The 23,215-nt window shown below is 34.6% G+C and overlaps 3 protein-coding genes across 5 annotated transcripts; 2 read left to right on the plus strand and 1 right to left on the minus strand.

Annotated features, from left to right (window-relative positions):
* Nucleotides 1–542: 542 nt before the first annotated feature.
* Nucleotides 543–4,699, plus strand: LOC123194568 (serine/threonine protein phosphatase 2A 57 kDa regulatory subunit B' kappa isoform-like). Of its 2 annotated transcripts, none has more exons than XM_044607829.1 (3): nt 543–652; nt 2,188–3,386; nt 4,049–4,699. In XM_044607829.1, the coding sequence occupies exons 2-3, from the start codon at nt 2,223–2,225 to the stop codon at nt 4,403–4,405; spliced, it is 1,521 nt and encodes a 506-aa protein (XP_044463764.1). In that variant the 5' UTR covers nt 543–652; nt 2,188–2,222; the 3' UTR covers nt 4,406–4,699. The 2 variants fall into 2 exon arrangements, with proteins under 2 accessions (XP_044463764.1, XP_044463762.1); XM_044607827.1 differs by lacking the exon at nt 543–652 and adding an exon at nt 810–1,233.
* Nucleotides 4,700–5,647: 948 nt separating this feature from the next.
* On the minus strand, nt 5,648–8,096 carry LOC123194569 (protein PGR). The gene is made up of 5 exons (XM_044607830.1): nt 7,859–8,096; nt 7,658–7,771; nt 7,323–7,545; nt 6,077–6,325; nt 5,648–5,937 (listed from the first exon to the last, which is right to left on the minus strand). The coding sequence occupies exons 1-5, from the start codon at nt 8,002–8,004 to the stop codon at nt 5,806–5,808; spliced, it is 864 nt and encodes a 287-aa protein (XP_044463765.1). The 5' UTR covers nt 8,005–8,096; the 3' UTR covers nt 5,648–5,805.
* A 5,117-nt stretch (nt 8,097–13,213) lies between these two features.
* LOC123194068 (ABC transporter G family member 32-like) lies at nt 13,214–22,915 on the plus strand. Of its 2 annotated transcripts, XM_044607197.1 has the most exons (24): nt 13,214–13,992; nt 14,395–14,515; nt 14,597–14,685; nt 14,774–14,858; nt 15,325–15,484; nt 15,560–15,636; nt 15,714–15,767; nt 16,176–16,266; nt 16,353–16,654; nt 16,729–17,010; nt 17,201–17,517; nt 17,604–17,764; nt 17,844–17,947; nt 19,004–19,160; nt 19,275–19,397; nt 19,514–19,605; nt 19,691–20,023; nt 20,087–20,377; nt 20,582–20,665; nt 20,775–20,908; nt 21,024–21,251; nt 21,543–21,714; nt 21,818–22,072; nt 22,433–22,915. In XM_044607197.1, exons 1-24 carry the CDS (start codon nt 13,718–13,720, stop codon nt 22,703–22,705), a joined length of 4,260 nt encoding a protein of 1,419 aa, XP_044463132.1. In that variant the 5' UTR covers nt 13,214–13,717; the 3' UTR covers nt 22,706–22,915. The 2 variants fall into 2 exon arrangements, with proteins under 2 accessions (XP_044463132.1, XP_044463133.1); XM_044607198.1 differs by lacking the exons at nt 13,214–13,992; nt 14,395–14,515; nt 14,597–14,685; nt 14,774–14,858 and adding an exon at nt 14,924–15,183.
* The last annotated feature ends 300 nt before the right edge of the window (nt 22,916–23,215 follow it).

The following is a 23,215-nucleotide window of genomic DNA, read 5'->3' on the forward strand; positions in this document are numbered from 1 at the left end:
TAGTAATAATGGTAAAAATGACAAGAGAAGATCGATAATTGATGATGAAAATGATTAAAAAGAGAATGATGATCTTTCGTGGTATTATTAGTGAAGATAAAAGAAAGAGAAAGAGTATGTCTAACGATTGATAGTGAAGATGATGAAAGGAGAAAATTGATAGATAACATTAGTATTGTTGGCGAAGATGAAAGCGCAAAAAGAGAATTTCTGATGATTGGTGGTGAAGAACGAAGATACACAAGGAAAAACTAAAAAATGAAAAAAAAAAAATTTTAAGAAAGAAAAATAATAAATTATAATTATTAAATGATAAATTGGTAAATTAATCAATGAAATTTTATTTTTGCTTAAGGTATTTTTATAAATTTAATAAAATTAAAGATATATTGGAAATTAAAATTCGTATCAGACGAACCCTAATTTGATGCTGAGATCGAACCGAATTCATTAACAAGATTGGATAACTGACTGAAAATTTTGTATTTTCACTCAACCTTGCTGAAAATAGCCATTTGGCCATGAAAAATATTAAATGGCAAATACTATATGAGAATACAGGGGAAAGGTTCCATCTTGCTATCGAAAGCAATGGCCAGTTTGAGTTGAGTGTTACAGCACAACACAGAAAACAAAAAAGTGGTTAAAAATGGTGGGTAGAAATTAATTAACGTCTTCTTTGTTTATTTCGATGAGCAAGAGTTAAATGAACAATGCAAAATAAATATGTTTGAGCGAATACTTTCTGTCCATATCAAGTTTCTTTATTTTCTTGTTTGAATATTCTAAATTGGTTGAATGGGTCATGTATATATTATAATCAATTGATGGAGAAAAGAAAAGTAGGTGATTACAGAAATTCCAAGTTTTAACGAGACTGAAGAATGTAAATGGAAATCACATCGAATTCCAATTAAGCCAAAGAGAATCTAAACATGATTGGACAAACACAGGGACCCAAACTGTATTATTGTTATTTTTCACCTTCTCTCCTGTTAGTTGAATACCTGCAACTGCAATTCTCAGAAAATGCCACATCTTTTATTCTCTTGGATCGAGGAACCCCTCTTCATCTTTCATGGAGGAGTTCCATCGGAGTCCTCTCAAAATACCATTAAGTAAAATGCCTTTCTTCATAACATTACATTATTAACTATGCCTTTCTTTTTGTCTATTCCTTTTTAGTTCACCCATCTCTCTCTCTTCCTCCTATATCATTTCAAACATTAACAGGTGTTTATACTCTCTTTCTCTTTAAATCTTTTTTTTTTTACCTTTGATGCTTCAACTTTTATTTCTGTTCTTCGTTTGATGCTGAATTATTTTAAATACTGCTGTTACTGTCTTGTATAAGATCTGGGTTTTACCTTTTGTTTCATGTTTTGAAATTTGGTTTAGATCCTTGTTGAATTTACTTGCTGGTTTAAAGAATAAACCTTGATTTATTGTTTCACTCCTCCAATTTCATGTTATGGCCAAAACTTAAAGTTTTTGATTTGTATATGTTCAGATCATTGTTGATGATAAACTTCTGTTTCCTTCTAGATTATGACCATTGCTTTGTTGAATTTCCTTTTAAGTTTCTTGTGTGTAGACGATTTCTATAAACTTGATCTGGGTTGCCATTCTTACTTTATAAAATTAGAAATTGTACCTTCTGTAGCTCTTGAGGTTCATTGTATGTATATGCCCGACTAGTAAAATGTGGCGATGCTGATTTTTGACTTGGAGTATGCACGTTTCAACAATAAAATATATTGTTGTGCCTCTAAAACTACTGCTCAGGATTTTTCATGGTGTATTTCCAGTAATCATGACGTTGTTTCGTCATTTTCCTGACTTATACTAGTTTTACTATTATTTTCAGTGGCTTCATTATTGATTTATTCTGTTAAAATTATTGTTTAGAGTCCTTTCTGAATGCTTTTATCAAGAGAGATTGTGTCATCAGATTAAGAATTTGAGTCTTGGATAAGATCTTCTGTATTAATAAATTTTAGCATGAATCTTTGTGTCTGCCAGTGACTCATAATCGTTGAATCACTTCTTGATTGCTCTGAAATTTCTATACTGATATACAAATCCTAGTCTGCTTCAGCTTTTTTAGCTAGTATATTGCTATGTCAACCCTTCCCTTCCCATCTGATTCTTTCTGTATCCAGTAATTGAATATCAATTGTGGTCCAGGCCCTTATTTTGCTGAAGATTGCTGCATTCCCACCATGCTCAAGCAAATCCTAAGCAAACTTCCTCGGAAGTCACCAAAATCTGACCCACTAGATTCAGCTGAGATTAATTCTGGCAGCAATTGTTCGAACTTCAGCAATGTAATTCACTGTACAAATGGTGGAAATGGTCTTTCAATTCCACTGAGTGTTGTTAAACGGGTCTCTTCGGCTGTTTTTCCTGCTAGCATCATGGCTGGAGTTGAGGCTGTGGAGCCTCATCTATCCTTCAAAGACGTGTCAAATCAGCAAAAGCAGAACCTATTTGTCAGTAAGTTGAATCTGTGTTGTGAGGTTTCTGATTTCAGCGATCCTGAGAAGAATACTGCCCAGCAAGATCTTAAACGACAGACACTGACAGAACTTGCCGATTTTGTTTCTTCTGGATCTGCAAAATTCACTGAGCCAGCAATTTCTGCAATGTGTAGAATGTGTGCAATTAACCTGTTTAGGGTTTTTCCGCCCAAGTGTCGCACTAATGGTTCTGGTGGTGAAGCTGAAGATGAAGAACCGATGTTTGATCCTGCTTGGTCGTATTTGCAAATTGTGTATGATCTACTCCTGCGGTTTATCAGTTCTGGTTCTCTTGATGTAAAGGTGGCGAAAAAGTACGTAGATCATTCATTTGTTTTGAGATTACTTGAACTCTTTGATTCAGAGGACCCAAGAGAAAGGGACTGTTTAAAAACAATTTTGCACAGAACTTATGGGAAATTCATGGTACACCGGCATTTTATTCGACAAGCTGTTAGCAATATCATATATCATTTTGTTTTTGAAACTGAACAGCATAATGGAATTTCTGAGCTGTTGGAAATTTTTGGGAGTATTATTAGTGGGTTTGCATTGCCACTGAAGGAAGAACACAGAATGTTCTTATGCAAAGCTTTGATTCCTCTACACAAGCCAAAATCAGTGGGTGTTTATCATCAACAATTAACGTATTGTGTTGTACAATTTATAGATAAGGATCCAAAGTTGGCAACTACTGTGATTAAGGGACTCTTGAAGTACTGGCCAGTAACAAATAGCCAGAAAGAGTTGATGTTTATAAGTGAGTTGGAAGAGGTTTTGGAGATGACTAGCATGACCGAGTCCCAAAAGATAATGGTCCAACTTTTTCGGCGCATAGGATCCTGCCTCAATAGCTCCCATTACCAGGTATACTTTCGCCTTTATTAAGTGCTTGCTTCTAAATGAAGTGTTTATTTTGGCTGGCATCTTTAACTGTATCTTTTCCATGCTCGTTGATTGAAGCTCTCGACTTTGGCTAAGTAACAAATTCAAGCTATTATGCCTTCTCTTCTATTCACATGTTCGTTCTTTTGTTTTTGTTGAACTAGAATACTTTTCCTCATTTTGTCGAAAGGCATATTGTGATGACTTGTTTATGTAAAGTAGAAGAAGTTTTCATAGATATTGGATCAATAATAATAAGGTCATAATGGATCGAAAAATCAGGTTTTGATGCTAATAACATCCCTTTAAACAATTGATAACTAGCTTTTACAATGGTCAATTGAATTTTAGATTTATATGACAGAATTCTCATTTAAACTCTGTTTCTGTTACTTCTTCATGGCTATGGGCAGTTGAAATTTAAACCGATGGCAAATGAATTTGCCACAATTGTTACTTATTCTGATTTTGAAATTTGGATGTACATTTTAATTTCACCTCCATATTGGTTAGAGACCCCTGCATACTTAATGGGAATTATTAGTGCTCCATAAGATGTTTAATTAGATGGCGATATTATTGTCTCAGAAGAGTACAGCGAAGTTTTTTTTTGTTCATTCTGTTTTCTTCTATACCATTTTCAGGTGGCTGAACGGGCTCACTTGCTATTGAACAATGAACACATCCTTAATCTTGTCAAACAAAATCGGCAAGTTATTGTGCCTCTTGTCTTCTCAGCTCTAGAACGGAATGCCCAGAATCACTGGAACCGGGCAGTTCTTAATCTGACACAAAATATAAGGAAAATGTTCTGTGAAATGGATGAAGAGCTAGTTCTTGCTTGCCAACATAAGGTAGAAGAGGAAAATTCCCTATTAATTGTGGAAGCTGAGAAGCGCAAATTGACTTGGCAACGCCTGGAAACTGCTGCTGGTTTCCAATCCTCTGCTAATTATATTATGACTCCCATGAAGCCTGCCATTTGCTCTGTTGCTTGCTAATTGCTTGAGCGTGTTTTTAAGAAAAGGATCATGCTACATCAGTCTGATTGCCGGAACAGATGATGGTCATTGAATTTGGGCAGGTTTAGGATTCAAATAGGCATTGTAACTATACTAAGATGTTGTGTGAACAGTAATGCCGCTGTGATAAAGGTTTATTGGCATATGGGTGTCTAATCCGAAGAGCCCTATTGCTTGCAGTTGTGTATTGACATCTCTTTATATCACTGTCAAAGGCTGTTTGTTTTGCTCATAACTTTTTCATATAAGAATTGTATTTTCTTTTCTGGTAAAGAATATGATGATTCAGGTTTCTACCCCAGAATAGTAAAGGAAAACCCCAATGTGATCGCCATAGCTACTTGGTAATTTGGGACAGTAGAAGTACTAAATATTTCATTGATTTAAGTAAGGTTTTATCCTCTGAAAAAAAAAAAAAAGAACAAGTCAAATATTTCAATTTTCCTGGACAACTCCACTGTGTCTACATGGGAGAAGCCAATAATACTATTTTTATTAGTAGAAATTGATAGTTTTAGTATGAAATGTAAATGGTTGATGTGCCCATGTGAAAGCTTTCCTGGAAGACAACCAGGAATAAATTCAATCCAAAAATAAAGTAAGAAAAGATCCCACCACCACGTTTCCTCTTCTTGTCTCATAGTGCTAAATATCGCCCACTTCACTTTGCCACAATCTTTAAATTGTTAAAGCATGCGAAATTTTAGTAATTATTTATTTATTTGAGAGAGAATGTATGCAGCACCAGGACCAGGATTGAAGAAATGGCATACTATGATCATCTCCAGAGGCGCCATTAAGAAAAAGGCCTGCCTTTACGCTTGCTTTGTCTTATCTTTTTGTTGCCTTAATCATAGCCTTTGTTTATAATACCATCCTATTAGTAAACGTACCTTTAATAATCTGCTTAGTAGAGACGATGGGGCATTGTTTTTATTGATTTGATCCTCGAGCAAAGCTAATAATTAAGTATACCCAATCACATTATGACACCCAGTTAAATCAGCGATCCATTTATCCAAAAAGTAAGAGCTGAAGCAGATAAAGAACAAAGCTCATGAAGTTATGCAGGAGCAAAAATTAGCTTCCCCAGTTGACAACTTGGATGGCAAAATACTTGAAATTCTTCTACTTGTTTAAACACAAACAATTTTCTACGTGCTAACCCATTCTGGGTTGGCCGTCTTGAAAATTTTTTTCACTTTATGATCTTCCGAAAAGTGAAAACCAAATGAAACTCTCATCTTTTATTATGTAAGCTTAAGCTTCTGAGTTTGCATTAAGGATACATTCAGTATCAATGGTACACATTTGATTGGAAATAATCTGAATTATTCATACTCCCAAAACTCAGATAGTTCCGTTTATATTATTGGATTTCAATATATGTACACGCATGCAACAGCAGTAAGCACTGATGTCACCATTATCGACACAAAGTTCACCGCATTGTTGTCAAGAATAGTAAGACCAGCAATTTTCTTCACTGTTGGTCCTGGTTTTCCGACAACCTGAAAGATTGATGACAAATGCCTTAGCTTCACAAAATGTAAAACTATCTATTCTAGGGTCACCAATGCACATATAATGGTAATCCCTGAAGCTCCATGCTGATCTGTTTGTAAACTCAAGAAAATATATTTGACTTACCTTATTACGAACAGTACAGAATCCGCTGAATTGCAGTGTTGCACCCAGCAAAGAATCTATAACACTTCCAAATAATCCTGCAAGTGTAGAGAGGGGAATGACCAACAACTGCTTCAGAGCATCATCATATGTACATTTTGTGGTGAGAAATCCAATGAGCACAAATGTCAGTCCAATAACACTGCCAGCTGCCATAGCTGCCAGTAGTCCAGCTTTTGTCACACCACCATTTGTGCCCCTCCGAACAGGCTAACAACCATGAAATAACAAAATTATATCAAAATTAAAGAACAAATTAGTTTCATCTAGTCTGAAAAAACATTAACAATGAAAGACATCACAATAGTGAGATGCCAGTCTTGCACTTGGATATACTATGAGCTCTACAAGGGAACATGGAGAATTGGTGAACACTACAAGTAAAATATTTACATGTCCACTAATAATTAATTATAAAATACAGAAGAATGAGATGCTTAAATAAGGTGAATTAAAAAGAATTACAAATCGTCAGTAAAGCCATTCGAAGCAAGTCAGTTCAGGTTATGCTTTGGCATGCACCATAGTTAATCTGCGTCTGCAAGCATAATCATCAAAACATGGCCAAGTAGAACATTTAACAACTAAAACTATTTAAAAGAGACTGACAAATCCGTCAACAAAATTAATAATAATAATAACTGCATTACCACAATACACAATCTTCATTGCACATTGCGGTGGAGAATAGACCACATTAAAATAGCAGTTCTCCATGAAATTTATAGAAGACCAACATCAAATCTATAAATTTTTAGGTGGGTCAAATAACCGAGTCAAAATTTTAATTTATTAAAAAACTGACAATATCCTTTTGGTAAATGATATCTAAAATTATAATAAAAATTAAATTTAACAGGCGGAGACTTGTCAGCATAGTATTACATTTACAAGAATTGTGATACAGTCTACCCAGCATTGTTTTTATTTTACAAGTACTTTGATACTTTTTACAGCTAAAATGGTAGTGCTATAGATAAATATGCAGAGAACATGATTAATACTGAATTAGATTTTCAACCTGCAACCCGTGTTTCTAATAGTCAGCTTAACCCAAACCCTTCCTCAGAGTTCCATAAAGCCTTTGACATAGGAGAAGATATCAGAGCCAAGAACACATATCAATGCTTTTCAAGTTTCAGATTGATGTTCAAAAATAGATAAACTTAAAGCAATACATCACAAAAGAGTTGCAAAATTATTGCACCTTAAAAGTAGTGATTAATCGAGGTTGATCATCACTTAGTACCCCAATCTCTGAAGACCAAGTATCCCCATTGCAGCAGCAATAATGACCTACAACACCACCGATGAGGGCAGTCATAATGGTTGAGTCTTTCGAGTCTAAGCACTTGTCTTCCCATCCACTCAATCCCCAAATACTAACAACTAAAACCGTTGCTATACCACTGTTTGATAAAACTTGTATCCTGGAAAGAATTGAAAAACTGAATCAACATTTCATTCATGAAATTAGTTTAATCTTAAGAACTCTACAATGAAAAAGGTGATTAATTAATGAAAGAAGTGGGAAAAGGTTACCAATTTCTCTGACCGCCGTCTTTGAATTCGGCGTCAATGCGTCGTTTCTTGCCCTCTCCCACCTTCGTAAGCTTGGATGAAGTGAAAAAGAAGACCAGCAACATAGCCCCATACCTTCAGATAAAAGGTAAATATTATTCACAAATCCATAACCCAATCTATCAAAGTATTTGGCAAAATAAAAATAAATAAATAAAAAACCTGCTTCCGACGGCAATATGAATGGTCATAACGAAGAAGCCGGCGACTGCACCGGAGAGGTCGAGAGATTTTTTTACGTAAGCTCTAGTCGCGACTAGGAAAGAGACAAAGACGGCGATTAATGGTTGGATTAGAGATTTTTCCATTTTTGACCCTGCCGAACAAATGGATTCGCAAACTAATACTGATACTGCAACGACTCATAGTTTCTTTTTGTAACGAAGGAAACGCGAGATGATAATCGGGTTGTCAGTTGCGTTTTGATATTTGAATAAACTAAATATTTCAGCCAATAGAAACCACCAGTTTTTGTGGAACCCACGTTTATTAAATCACTTTTTGGAAAGAAAATCTATTAATAATTAGATGTAAATTTCACAGAACTTTTTTGGTGAAGTGTTTTGTTGGGGCCATAAGCCTTATTCCCATATAATGTACGGTAAAATCTGAAATTAATATCTATTAATTTTTAAAATTTAAAATTTTATTTATAAATTAATTTTTATTAAAATTAAAAATAAAATTATTATTTTGATAATAATATTAAAAATATATATAATTCATTATATTTTTATTTCTAAATTTTAAAAAATAATAATGAGTTTGAAAAACAAAACTTAATTTCCACTCGCCCATTCATTCACACACTCTGTATGCTTAGACTATTATTGCGTTTTTCATGTTTTTATTATTTCATTGATTTTTAGTGTCCATACACACCACAAATGCTTATTGTCACGTTTTTCTTATTCACTTTATTTCTTTTTAAAGACTATCTTTAGATATTAACTAAACAATTTTAAATTATTAAATTATCATAAATCAATAATTAAAACTTTATATCTCAAAATTTGTATAAAAAATCTTAACATAGTACATGTTAATACTTGTATATATTAATATAATATGATTTTATATAAATAATTAATGGATTTTTTTTGCTAAATATAAAAAAAAAACCCAATTTAGAATTTAGCTTTTGGACTTTTTTGAGTGTTTTCCTTACTTTTCTGAAGGAAAATTACAACATTGATTACAACATTGTCAAATAACCCCCTAAATTGGGGATTATATCAAAATCTAAAGTTTAAAAATATCATATTTACTCTCGAGAATTTGGTTACGTCAAATAGACGTAAGTGTAATTTTTTATCATGTGAAAATATAACTAGTGTAACAAATTACACCTACCTATGGTTTTTTGACATTTCATAAGAATTCTAATTCAATCTTGCAATCATCTTTAATAAAAACAAGAAAACATGTATTAAAATTATTTACCTAGATTAAGATAAAATAACCGTGGATGCCAATTTTTATGTGAAAATCTACTAGTTCATGACATTAATAGAAGCTAAATGCAGTTGCCGCCAGCTACCAGCAGCCCTCGTTTGTCAACAAAAAATCTCTTAGAACCAAACTAGAATTAATGCTAAGTTGACTAGTTCTGTGGTGGTACCACCTCCGAAGGCAGGCCTGATGAACCAACATTTGGCACAGTAAGTTACCTGATCTATTAGGAATGCTCTAAATAAATCTGATCTTCAGTTCCAGTAAGCTTTCGATCAAACGCAAAGACAAGCTCTAAATAAATCTAAAAAGATCTTCTTAGCTTAATAACTTGCACTGTACTACTCCTTGCCTCCATGGAGATCTACACGTTAAATGTCACAAAACTTTCAAGAACTAAGCTCATTTCAGAACACAAGTGTAAACACATGACATACTCATTGCCACCACACTATCAATGGCATAAATGAGTCTTTGGACTTATCTTTAGCACTGTTTCAATATGTGTACGGAAATCTAAGTTATAATAACAACACTCAACCAATAATAGAAAAGACTTTAGTGCCCAATTTTTGGTTGACTCCATTCTTGCGTATAAAATATGTGAATCTTGTGTCTCCTTGTAATAATATTTATGATTTCTTTTTGCCTATATGTTCGACCTACCATGATAAACATTGATTTTAAGGACTTTACTGTGTTAACTTGGCTACCTGTGGTTGAGTAAATTTTGATATTTTGGACATGAGAGGTGATTATACATAGGGTGAAGTAGGAAATACTTATAATTTTCTAACTTTGGGGCCTTGTATGTCATTGACATTGTTCATGATAGAATTTAATCTCTCATCTATTCCTTGTTAAAACGAAAACTTCATACTAAAAACTAGTTTTCAAAACGAACCTCTTGAATGCATCTTGCAACGCTTCTTTATTTATGAAAAATATTCATCACTTTGAGATCCTATATACCACATGCTAAATAATCGGTAATAGATGGTGTTGGTTGTTAACGGAAAGGATGTAACTAGGGTATTGAATCAAAGATTGTTTGATTCTATGTTGTGGCTAATTACGGTTGATGAGATATAGTCTTAGGGGTCATGCATATAGTAATCAAACTTGGACGCTGAAAAATGCTTATACCTTTAGGATTATGGGTAACATTGAATGGATCATCTAACATAAGTTCTTCAACCAAAAGATCATTTATTTTATAGCCACAATTGAAGACACCTTAACTAAGAGTTCTTCTTTTCTATTTGGTGGTGGCCCAAGTGGAATCGTAACACTAATAATTGTCAATGGGGTTGCCAGTGAGACATTTGTCATTTTATTGAATGGACAAAGTTTGACATCTTGAAAGAGAGGGCTCACCATCCTATAAAGAAAAAATGTGCTGAGATGCACAAAGTATATCTCTTCCCATTGCAACCATTTCATTTGCTTCTACGGTGAGGTATGCAAATGAATTAATTAGGGTGTTAGCTCATTTTGATGTGGAAACAAATGAAAATTAGTCTTAGGCTTGCCTAATGTTAGAATTCAGTTCGGCCTGAAACTAATTTTTCGAACCAACCAATTGAACCTTAGACTTCCCCACCCCAATTGACAGATCTAATTTTGAACATAATTAGATTGGGAAAATGGCATTCTCCCACCAAACTTTTTAGCTGCTGCATATCAATTTGTTTGATTTCTATGGTATATCAATTAGCTGATGGAACCAATCAATGGCCGAAGTGACCTTTAGGACTCAAAATCAACGCCCATTATGACATTGGTTTGTTTTTCTTGGGGGCCAACCTAACCCTTAACGGCTATTAATTAATCGAAAGTTGGATTTCTTGTTTTCCATGTTGTTTATGATATGACTCATTGCATGTAACGCATGGCTTAACTCAATGCATTAATATCACAATTACAATCTTACCAGTCACCCAACAATATTCATTATTTCTTCTTACTTTGAATTGTCATTTTTTTCAATTTAATATATGAATCTATTTTTCAATACACCTTTTTATTTATATCGACAATAAGACTCATATCTACATTCATTATTAGGCCTCATTATTATATATTTCTATCAATATCTATATGATATGGAGTCCTTATTTTCTGGCTAGTAATTATTTTCATAAAGATATGGAAAGAAGAAGGATTCTATGTAACACTGTCTACTTCAACATGAATATGCACAATGGTCTTAAGTTCTAAAGATTGCATTTTTCGTTATTTATTATCGTGGTTGCTTTCATCCGTAGTTATATGGTTCGTAGGCTCGCCCTTGTGTTGTTCCTATGTTCATATGTAAGTGTGACTAGCTTCGCTTAAGTTCACAGGTTCAACACTTGCCCTTGGTACAGATTGATGAACTCTTGAGCTCATGGGTAGGTCCTGTGGTCTTATACTTTGTATCAAATAATCTCTTAAAGTCTGTCTGGTTAATATTAACCTTGAGAGACATCTCAAATAAAGACATTGTATCTTGAACCGCCTTGAGTCAATCCTCGATTATTGCAGACCAATCATTCATGCCTACAAAGTTGAGGGACTGATAAATGCATGACAACCCATAAATTAGGTGTAGCTAGATCCTGTCTATAATCAAAGTCATCTTTTTACTCCCCTAAAGTCCTTTATGTGGAAATCTGTGTTGGTGCCTCAACCAACTCAGTAGCATTAATTGGAGTGTCGTCCCCTTCTTGCAATGCCTCATTAATCAAATTCCTTACTTCAATGGCATTGAGACTTGGTTGGGTAACTAGGGTAGTTGTCCTTGGATCTTGTGCTTCATGTGGGATTGCAGCTAGAACATTTACATTAATCTTTTTGAATTTCCTCATATTGATCTTGTAAAACTTGGGCTAATATCTCATAAATATAACTTAGTAAGTAAAACTTTAAACTTAACTTAACTGAATAGCTTGTGAGTGCAGTCAATACAGTATGAGAGGCTTATTTAAATTCTCTTAATTAACTAGACATACTATAACATCTTTTCAATACTAAAATCATGTTCTCATATTCATTTGTAACACCTTCCTCCAAAAATAATATACTTTAAAATAAAACATTACTATATTTGACTAAAATAAGATGATAACACATATCTTAATTATGAAAATTTAAAACTTTAGCAAAATAATTAAAATACCCTTCATGAAAATTCATTAACATTAAAAGCGTAAAAAGAAGTCCATGAAACAACATAAAAATGTGTAGCATCCATATGTAAATCATTAAAAAATGACCTTAATAGGGATGAATTGGTGTAACTGGAGCTGAATTGTCTAATTGTTGGAAACCCGTTGGCTGTAGTTGCTATAGGCCCATGGTCAACCTTCCAACTACTTGAGCAGGTTGGTTTTTAATGATATGGTTGGGTGTTTCAGAAGATAGGGAATTATGATTGGAATTGTTTTCGATAGCTTTCATTAATCTTGTCTTCCTTCCATGGTGAGCCATTGTAAAGGTCCAAAAAGGGCGGTGTTTTTGCCAAAAGTCATCAGAGCTTTTTGGGGTTTTCATCCTTACGTCAAATTAGTATTATTAAAAAGCAGAAAAATAATGATGTATTTAATATCAAAAATATGAATATAATAAAAATTTTTTTGATGTTATTTAATTTATAAATTTAACAATTTATATTTATAATTATATTATTAATTGTTTTGAAAACGTTCTAGTAAAATTATAACTGGTATACAAAAAATTGTAAAAGTTTTTAGATATCACTTTATATAATCTTGAATTTTTATATAAAAAAATATATTAAAATTATATGTGTAATTGAATATGTAAAATATAATATCATAAATTTTATGTTAAATGAATTTGTAATCCTTAAATAATAAAAATTGTAATTACATTATAATTAGAATTATTTTAATCACAAAAAATAGTTTCATAATAATAAAAGTTATTATCAAATGTCTACAAAAATGATCCAATCAACTCAGCCCACGCTACCCAACAAAGCAGTAAAATTACAAAATGATCCCTACTCAACCGTTACAATTTAAAATTATCCCGGACGTCCATGCCCACTCGCTTTTTACCTATCCCACCAAAAGCCCTTGCTCGCCGTCTACAATCCGTGCCTTTCACTAGCGTGTCCATTATCCACAGCGAGTTTATTTTTCTTTCTTACTCGAGCCCGTTTATCATTTGATAAAACCCGCGAATTGTGTCTTTCCCGCTGCACTGCCATTAATGAGTGTTCTCTGCACTCTGTCAGACAAACTTCAACGTAGAAAATTTATGGAGAGATAAGGGGGTGCAGAAAACAGTGCAACAAACAGGTAAACTTTACAAGGGAAAGAAAGAAAGAGCGATGAACAACCAAAGGCTTGTTGAGAGAGAGAGAATGAGAAAGCAAAATCACCATTAATTCAGAGCCAGAAACTCAACTACCAATCTATTATATTTATAATGCAAGAAAATAGCAGCAATAGTGGTTGACAGGTCTTACAGATGCCAATGTTACGTTCTACTTTATGATATATATATAAAATTCAGCGTCTCCTGCTTCTCTGCGGTGTTTTTGTTGCTTTCACAGATCCAATGTGGAACTCGGCAGAGAATGTGTTTGCCAGAACGTCGTCGTTTATGGAAGACGGGGAGGACGAGGAGGCTCTTCGTTGGGCCGCCTTGGAGCGCTTGCCTACCTACGCTCGCGTTCGCCGCGGCATTTTCAAGGATGTGGTCGGTGACTATAAGGAGGTAAATGTAAGTGAACTTGAAGCTCAGGAGCAGAAGCTTCTTCTAGAACGTCTGGTCAATTCTGTTGAAGATGATCCGGAGCGCTTCTTTGATCGAATGAGAGAGAGATTGGATGCGTAATGACTTTTGTTCTCTTTCTTGTTTCTTTCTTCTAGTGGTGTTTTTTCGGGGGGGTTTTGTGAGAGCTAAATTGAGTCTAGTAAGCTTAGTTTACTTAATGAACCGAGCCTTTCAGTTTGCAGATTATGTTTTTTAACTTTTTTGAGCTACTAAACTAGTATACTATAAGCCAAGTTTGAATTTTTATTGTGTTGGAAGCTATAGCAAATCAACATAACGATTAAATTACATTGATGATTCAAAAAGGAATTTTGACGCGTAATTATGTGTCCTTGGAAACAGTCTTTGTATGATTGACTAAATTAAGTGGAGACTTATAAAAATGTGAGAATTTTCAGTAATTTCGGATTGGAAAGAGTTCTCTTGTTTTATTTTTTTCTACATGTGTGGCATTACAGAGTAGATTTGGAATTTCCAAAGATTGAGGTTCGATTTCAGAATTTAACTGTTGAATCTTTTGTCCATCTCGGAAGTAGAGCACTTCCAACCATTCCAAATTTTATATTCAACATGACAGAGGTAATAAGCTCGCAATTTACACTCTTGGCTGCTGCTATAAATTGATTTCGTTCCAACTTATTTTTTGTTAATGCTCATCAGGCTCTTCTGAGACAATTGAGGATATACAGCGGAAAAAGAAGCAAGTTGAGGATTTTAGATAATACAAGTGGGATTATTAGACGTGCAAGGTATAGTTGAATTCTAATTTTATCTCAGTTGGTGATTTTATTAGGCCAGGAATTTGCGTGTTTGATAAGGTAGGATGATGATTTGTAGATTGACACTACTATTGGGTCCTCCGAGCTCTGGAAAGACAACGCTATTGTTGGCTCTTGCTGGACGATTGGCACATGATTTACAGGTGTTGAGAGTTTTCGTATCTTCAAAAATTCTGAACACGTTTTTAATAACCAATCCTGTTTCTCATGCTATATGCTACGGTATTTAATCCTTGAATTGATCTCAGTAGGTATGACTTAGTGGGGTCAATAAAGGTCTAATCTAAGCATGATGAGCTACTGTATATTCATGCATTTTCAATCACCTGCATTTATCTTGTCTCCAATAGAGGATAGGAATGAGAATAGAATAGTGGCTTATAACATGTTGTTGATGGAACTATGCCTTTTGTAATGGGCTTAGGTTACCCCCTCTCAAAATGTTGCAGACCTGCAGTCTTTAATCATGTATGTGAGTTATGCATTTCCTTTTATTAAAGGATTAAACTTAAGAACTTTGGATGATTTAATTTCACATAAATTACCAATGTTTTTCTGTTGATTGTTCTATTTTTTTTTTTGATGTCTTTAAACTTGATTGCTTTAAAGGTGTCAGGGAAAATTACATATAATGGACATGGTTTCCATGAGTTTGTGGCTCCGAGGACGTCTGCCTATGTCAGTCAACAGGATTTGCATGTGGCAGAGATGACTGTGAGGGAAACTCTTGAGTTTGCAGGACGTTGTCAGGGTGTTGGATCCAAATATGGTAACCTTTATAAAATCATTTGTGTTTGCATAAACTATGCTTTCTTAGTTGTTGACTCATGAATTCTTGCAAAAGATATGATTTCGGAACTTTCAAGAAGAGAGAAGATTGCTGGGATAAAACCTGATGATGATCTTGATATATTTATGAAGGTACTTTCCATATTCTTTTCTCTACAAATAGATGATTTTTGCCTAGAGATTCTCACTGTTACAATTATTTCTTTTAGTCATTTGCTTTGGCGGGAGGAGAGACAAGCCTTGTGGTGGAATACATCATGAAGGTATGCTCTAGATGCTGAATATTTTTGTAAACAGGAGATAGCAGTAATGCAATTATGGCTTTCAAGTGTACTTTACCTGACATGTTACTAACTAGCACACCTTCAAGAATAGCCAAAGTGGCCAAAGTATAGTTTTCATTGGTATTTACAATGATATTGGAATCGAGCCGATGGGTTAAGGATATTGGTTTTATAAATTGATGTTGATAACACAAACCTCAAGAAAAGGGTATAAAATGACATCATAGTGGATTTTCTAGGGATTCACACATCAAAAAGGTTGGTTGATATCCTATTAGCCAGTGGAATTCGATTTAAAAGGAAACATGTTCCTTAAGGAAGTTCAGTATTGTAAATATGGTATATGTGATTGCTGAATTCTGAAGCACTAATGTACATCTGACAAAGATTTTAGGGTTGGACTTGTGTGCTGACACATTGGTTGGAGATGAAATGCTTAAAGGGATTTCTGGAGGCCAGAAGAAGAGGCTTACAACAGGTTTAGATGGTTTTGTTTACTGTTTCTCATGTACTAGAATGTTATAAGCTTTTATTGATGCCAATTTAGCACATATGTGGCTGCAGGTGAATTATTAGTTGGTCCTGCTAGAGTGCTATTTATGGATGAAATATCAAATGGTCTTGATAGCTCAACTACTTATCATATTATCAAATATCTTAAGCATTGTACTCGTGCTCTTGATGGCACCACAGTCATTTCTCTACTTCAACCTGCTCCTGAAACTTATGAGTTGTTTGATGATGTTATACTTCTGTGTGAGGGCCAAATTGTGTATCAGGGACCTCGTGATTCTGTTCTTGATTTCTTTACATCTATGGGATTTAGTTGTCCCAAGAGGAAGAATGTGGCTGACTTCTTGCAAGAGGTAAGTTTAGAAGAGCTTGAGATTTGGGCTCATTCTCATGTACATTGCTACTTTGCTAAAATCTTGAAACACAGGTTACGTCAAAGAAGGACCAACAGCAGTATTGGTCCAACCCCTTCCAACCTTACCGTTATATACCTCCAGGAAAGTTTGCTGAAGCTTTTCATTCACACCAAATTGGGAAGAATTTGTCCGCAGAACTGGCCGTTCCTTTTGATAGACGCTACAATCATCCAGCAGCCTTGTCAACTTCTCAATATGGAGAGAAGAAAAGTGTACTTCTCAAAATTAGCTTTAACTGGCAGTTACTGCTGATGAAACGAAATTCATTTATCTATGTTTTCAAATTTGTACAGGTAATGTAGTATTTTTAAATGGTGATGTGTTAATGCTAGCTTTTTTTGTAACTAATTCTGGTTAGTGACTTTTTACATTGGTCCAGGATTCTTTTTTAGTTTTTCATTTTAATTATGCATTGCTGATCTATTAAGAGGAAAGTGCTTCATAAAACTTGATTGCTGATTATTATTGTGTACTGCTCCCCAGCTACTTTTGGTTGCCCTAATAACAATGACTGTTTTTGTCCGCACAACGATGCACCATAGGACAATCGATGATGGAGGATTGTTTCTTGGGGCACTTTACTTTTCCATGGTCATTATTCTTTTTAATGGCTTCACCGAAGTTTCAATGTTGGTGGCCAAGCTCCCTGTGCTTTACAAGCACAGGGATATGTGTTTCTATCCAAGTTGGGTTTACACACTTCCTTCTTGGGTCTTGAGTATTCCAACTTCACTCATAGAATCTGGTTTCTGGGTGGCTATTACATATTATGTTATTGGATATGATCCTGATGTTTCTAGGTGTGTAATTTGCTTTCCCTGATTTCAGCTTGATTTATTATGGTTGAGTTGGCATGACTTTTTAATTTCATTCCTTCAATTTGCAGACTTTTTCGGCAGTTCTTGTTATATTTTCTTCTGCACCAGATGTCTATAGGTCTCTTTCGTGTTATAGGATCCTTAGGCAGAAATATGATAGTTTCAAATACCTTTGGGTCTTTTGCTATGCTGGTGGTAATGGCTCTCGGAGGATTCATTATTTCAAGAGGTAAAACTGATTATTGTGCAACATCATTGTTCATTGTTCATGCCAATGTTTTATTCATTTCTCTGTATCATTGTGACAGATCATATTCCAACCTGGTGGATTTGGGGTTTCTGGGTTTCTCCTTTGATGTATGCTCAAAATGCAATTTCTGTGAATGAATTTCTTGGACATTCTTGGAATAAGGTAAGACCATTAGCTTATTGTATAATATTTGCCAAGCACATTTATGCATATTGCTTAGCTTTTCTGTATCTTAAAAATTATGTTGTTCAATAACAACATTATGGTTTTTAGTAATCATATATAAAGGAAGTTTGAAATGAATAGCATTATCCCCAATTGCATTTGCATATATCCATTTAATTGTTTTAACTAGTTTAGTCATTTCATAAACTTCATGGCACCAGTTTATAGAGTACACTTTTTTGTGTGCCATTTGCTATTGTGCTTTTTACCATATCCATAAATTTAAAGGATTAGTTCAAACACAAAAATTCATGACAGTAATAAATAATAGTCATGCATTAAAATTTTCTTTTTGAAAATGAAACTCTATATTTTACGCGCTTTAAATCTTTTATCATTTGTAATAAGATTTCTAAAAAATTATATATAAGCATTTTAATTTTTTAATTGATTACACACAAGTTCACTCTATTAAAAATTAAAAGAAAATTGAAGAAATTTGTTTCCATCTGAATTCTGTAACTAAACTCCACTTTGGACCCTTCATCAGCCAACCCTAACAGAAACATGATTAAAACAAATATATGATGGAACAACTTGCAGATTAGCTAATTATACACAATCTGTTTGCCCTCAATAACAAATATGAGAAATGTTTTCCTAATGTATAAGATTCTCAATACTGTTTTAAGCCAAGGATTCCAAAGTGCAAGTGATGAAAAGCCTGATTGAAGAGACTACTAGTAGTATGAATTTTATTTCAATCTAGAGATGAGCCACTTATGAGAGAAAAGATAATTTAAGAACATACAATCGGCTTCCTGTGTGATACAGAAAGCAGTATGATGCCCTAACTTTATGAAAAGGTGCCAATCAAACCAAAACCTGATCGAAAATACCACTGCAGATACCAGGGTTAACAAATTTCCCATAATTCATTGCTCTCCACAATCTAAATTTACACAAGCGATACTGAAAAATTAGATTTTTTTTTTTTGTATGTATATATGTATACATTACCAAAACTCATTGTTGTCTGCTTTTTGTATGTAGATGGTTGTGAACACTAACTCTTCATTGGGAGAGGCATTATTGAGACAACGAAGTTTGTTTTCAGAAAGCTACTGGTATTGGATTGGCGTTGGTGCTATGATTGGATATGCGGTATTGTTCAACATTCTTTTCACATTCTTCCTAAGCTACCTTAAACGTAAGTCATCTCATTGTGTAGAAGTGATGAGTACAACTTCCTTTTTACTTCTGCTTAGATGAAGAAATTAATTACAAATGTATCTGGCTAAGTTCCACTTTTATTATTTAACAGCTTGGGGAAAGCAACAGGCTGTTGTCTCTAAGGAAGAGCTACAAGAGAGAGACAGGAGAAGGAAAGGGGAAGCTGTAGTTATTGAGCTGAGAGAGTACTTGCAGCATTCAGGCTCACAAAATGGTTTGTAAAACGCGTATTGTATTGGCTTTTCCAGTTTTTCTGACCTTTTCTCTTATTGGTAGATATAAATTTGAAGCTGAATGTTCAAGTTCTTATTCTTCCTAACTTCCATGTAGGAAAATATGTCAAGCAGAGAGGCATGGTTCTTCCATTTCAACAACTTTACATGTCCTTCAGCAATATCAATTACTTTGTGGATGTCCCTGTGGTGTGTGTACAGTTTCTTTTCCATTTGCCAATTACTTTGGGAAATATGTTGACTATTTCTTTCTCTCATCCAAGTTTCTCTTCAGGAATTAAAGCAAGAAGGGATATTAGAAGATAGATTACAGTTATTGGTTAATATTACTGGAGCATTCAGACCTGGTGTGCTTACAGCATTGGTAGGAGTCAGTGGTGCTGGTAAAACCACCCTTATGGATGTTTTAGCAGGCCGAAAAACTGGTGGAGTTATAGAAGGCAGCATACATATATCTGGTTATCCTAAAAGGCAAGAAACTTTTGCTAGAATTTCGGGTTACTGTGAGCAGAGTGACATTCATTCGCCTGGTTTGACTGTTCTGGAATCACTTCTTTTCTCTGCTTGGCTGCGGTTACCTTCAAAAGTTGATTTGGAGACACAAAGGGTAATACATCTTTGGCCTTTTTGTGTCTATAGACTGAGATAACTTACTGATTGAATTTCTCAGGCATTTGTTGGGGAGGTGATGGAACTTGTGGAACTGACGTCGTTAGGTGGGGCATTAGTTGGTCTACCCGGAGTTGATGGCTTGTCAACTGAACAACGTAAAAGGTTAACAATTGCTGTTGAACTGGTTGCCAACCCTTCTATAGTATTCATGGATGAGCCCACATCAGGTTTAGATGCAAGGGCTGCAGCAATCGTGATGCGAACTGTCAGGAACATAGTAAATACTGGGCGAACTATTGTGTGCACAATCCATCAGCCCAGCATAGACATTTTTGAATCCTTTGATGAGGTTAGCACTTAAATTTTGCCAGAGAGCTTCTCAAATGGGGTTTTCTTTCCTGGTATTGAAAATGAAAATAATCAGAAGTGCTTACCAATAAGCAATACTGCTTTTATATCATGTCCTTGTTTAAATTTGATCACGTGCTTGATCCTTATTAAGTGTTTTGATTTAATGAGTCTACTCAATTCATAATTTTCTCCATCTATGCAGCTTTTGTTTATGAAGCGTGGAGGAGAGCTCATGTACGCTGGTCCACTTGGTCCTAAGTCTTGTGAGCTCATCAAATATTTTGAGGTTGGATCATCCATTTTAAAATCTCTTAGAATATTTTATATCTATTTGTGCTTAAATCATTATGAACTTGTTTAAATTTGTCTTATGGATCTATATATTTAATCTTTAGGCAGTTGAAGGAGTGCCAAAAATAAGGCCTGGATACAATCCTGCAGCGTGGATGCTGGAGGTTACATCACCAGTTGAAGAAAATCGTCTGGGTGTAGATTTTGCAGAAATTTACAGATCATCAAATTTGTTTCAGTATGTACATGTTTTAAGGAAATGCCAGCTGTAGTTTTTGCCATTTTATACATATATTCTTTTTCCTTTTGCTTTCATTTTCTTTATCTAACCATGCTGTCTTGTTTTGTTACAGACATAACAAAGAATTGGTTGAAAGTCTAAGTCAGCCTAGTGCAAATTCAAAAGAGTTGAACTTTCCAACAAAGTATTCTCTTTCTTTTTTTAATCAGTTTCTAGCTTGCCTGTGGAAGCAAAATCTATCTTATTGGCGGAATCCACAGTATACAGCAGTTCGCTGCTTCTACACTGTTGTCATTTCATTAATGCTTGGATCAATATGTTGGAAATTTGGTTCAAAAAGGTTTCTACTGAACTTTTCTTTTTAGACATCTTCTGATAACTAGGCAAAAGTTTTGCTTAAAAACTTGTTCAGGTGCTTTCACGCTTGTGTATTTCGGAAACTTGGTTATACAACATATACATCTTTATGTATTATTTCATACTGCAAGTGGCGGTTAGTTTTTTTCAACCCCATGAGACTTGATATCAACGTTGGATATCTTCCATCATTTGTATCTCTTTTTCAATTGCTCCTGTACAGATGATTTTACCACTAAATTCTCTGTGAAATTTCAAATTCTCTTACATGCAGGGAGAATCAGCAAGATTTATTCAATGCCATGGGATCCATGTATCTTGCAGTCCTGTTTATTGGTGTGACAAATGGTACTTCTGTTCAACCGGTTGTTTCTGTTGAAAGATTTGTTTCATACAGAGAGAGAGCTGCTGGGATGTATTCGGCTCTGCCTTTTGCATTTGCTCAGGTTTACCTTCTTGGCTTCTTTCCTTCTTTCCACTTCTATTTGTGCGAGCAAGAACTCTTTTGTTCTCTGAAACTTCACTCATGTTTTTTCCTTTTATGTGCAGGTTGTTATTGAGTTCCCATATGTTTTTGGACAAACTGTTATTTACAGCTCTATTTTCTATTCTATGGCCGCGTTTGAGTGGACTGCTTTGAAATTTATTTGGTACTTATTTTTCATGTATTTTACCATGCTGTACTTCACCTTATATGGAATGATGACTACTGCTATCACACCAAATCATAATGTTGCCGCCATCATTGCTGCTCCATTTTATATGCTTTGGAACCTTTTCAGTGGCTTTATGATTCCTCGCAAGGTAATGAAGTTATCATTTTCTTTTCCATATATATATAGTATCATAGTTTCTATATGTCATGTGCATTTTACATAAACTGATCAGATGGAAAACAGCGCTCAAATATTTATTAATATCAACATAACAGCCGATGTTCAAGTTTGAAGTGAACTTAAATGTGATGCTGAAGGCACCAGGGTATTATATAATTTTTTCATCGGATATCTAGGGCATGTTAGATCTATCATATGACCTTACAGATGGATCTGAGTTTAAAACTGTCTCTATGCTAAAATGCACTTGAAATCAATGTTGCTCGCATTCTTTCTCTTTTTCGTGTGTAAATATATCAAAATCAATGTGTTCCCAATTCTTTTGCAGAGAATGCCTGTTTTCTGGAGATGGTATTATTGGGCAAACCCAGTGGCATGGAGCCTGTATGGACTTCTGACATCACAGTTTGGCAATGACGATAAACCGGTGATGCTTTCAGATGGAACTCACTCTGTGCCAGTGAAGCTGTTACTGAAGGATGTGTTTGGATTTAGGCATGATTTCTTGGTTGTAGCAGGTGTAATGGTGGTTGCCTTTGCCGCATTTTTTGGATTCATATTTGCTTTTGCAATAAAAGCCTTCAAGTTCCAGAAGAGATGACAAGGTAATTATGTATGATAAGCATGTATGGCAAATTGGCAAGCGTATCAATTTCACATCAAAAAAAGGTGGCTTGAAATTTGCATAGCAACCTGGTATTGTAGAGTGAAGATAAAGTCGACTGGAAAATTTTACAAAAACATACATAAATACTTATCAAGTGTAAACAATAATTGTTAGTATGATTGAGCAGTGTAATTTTACAAGACATACACATGCATATATATATATATATATATATATATATAACGTTGTAAAAACTGCATAGGTATAATTATTTATGAGGCCAATGGGTTTGTCGAAGACTAGTGTACATTGTGGGCACGTCAATGGGGTTGAGTCGGCCTGTGACATGGCCCAAGCCCCTTTTTGGCACGGCCTATGGAGACACGGTTCACTATTGTTAGCAGGCCAGGGCTTAAAGCCCAGTCGAGCCATAGGCTAAGCCGCTGATAGATTAAACAAATTCTGGATGTACACATTTTTCTGGACCAATCCTGTTCAACAATA

The sequence above is a fragment of the Mangifera indica genome, chromosome 13 (assembly GCF_011075055.1).
Source record: "Mangifera indica cultivar Alphonso chromosome 13, CATAS_Mindica_2.1, whole genome shotgun sequence".
Lineage (NCBI taxonomy): Eukaryota > Viridiplantae > Streptophyta > Magnoliopsida > Sapindales > Anacardiaceae > Mangifera > Mangifera indica.

Excerpts from the sequence above, each read along its gene's own strand:
- LOC123194569 (XM_044607830.1), bottom strand. The coding sequence starts at position 8,004 with ATGGAAAAATCTCTAATCCAACCATTAATCGCCGTCTTTGTCTCTTTC. Across the intron at positions 6,326-7,322 it reads GATTAATCACTACTTTTAAG|CCTGTTCGGAGGGGCACAAA; the intron begins GTGCAATAATTT and ends CATGGTTGTTAG. Across the intron at positions 5,938-6,076 it reads TCTGTACTGTTCGTAATAAG|GTTGTCGGAAAACCAGGACC; the intron begins GTAAGTCAAATA and ends TCAATCTTTCAG.
- LOC123194068 (XM_044607197.1), top strand. The coding sequence starts at position 13,718 with ATGTGGAACTCGGCAGAGAATGTGTTTGCCAGAACGTCGTCGTTTATG. Across the intron at positions 15,485-15,559 it reads GGGTGTTGGATCCAAATATG|ATATGATTTCGGAACTTTCA; the intron begins GTAACCTTTATA and ends TTCTTGCAAAAG. Across the intron at positions 21,252-21,542 it reads TGGAAATTTGGTTCAAAAAG|GGAGAATCAGCAAGATTTAT; the intron begins GTTTCTACTGAA and ends TCTTACATGCAG.
- LOC123194568 (XM_044607829.1), top strand. The coding sequence starts at position 2,223 with ATGCTCAAGCAAATCCTAAGCAAACTTCCTCGGAAGTCACCAAAATCT. Across the intron at positions 3,387-4,048 it reads TCAATAGCTCCCATTACCAG|GTGGCTGAACGGGCTCACTT; the intron begins GTATACTTTCGC and ends TACCATTTTCAG.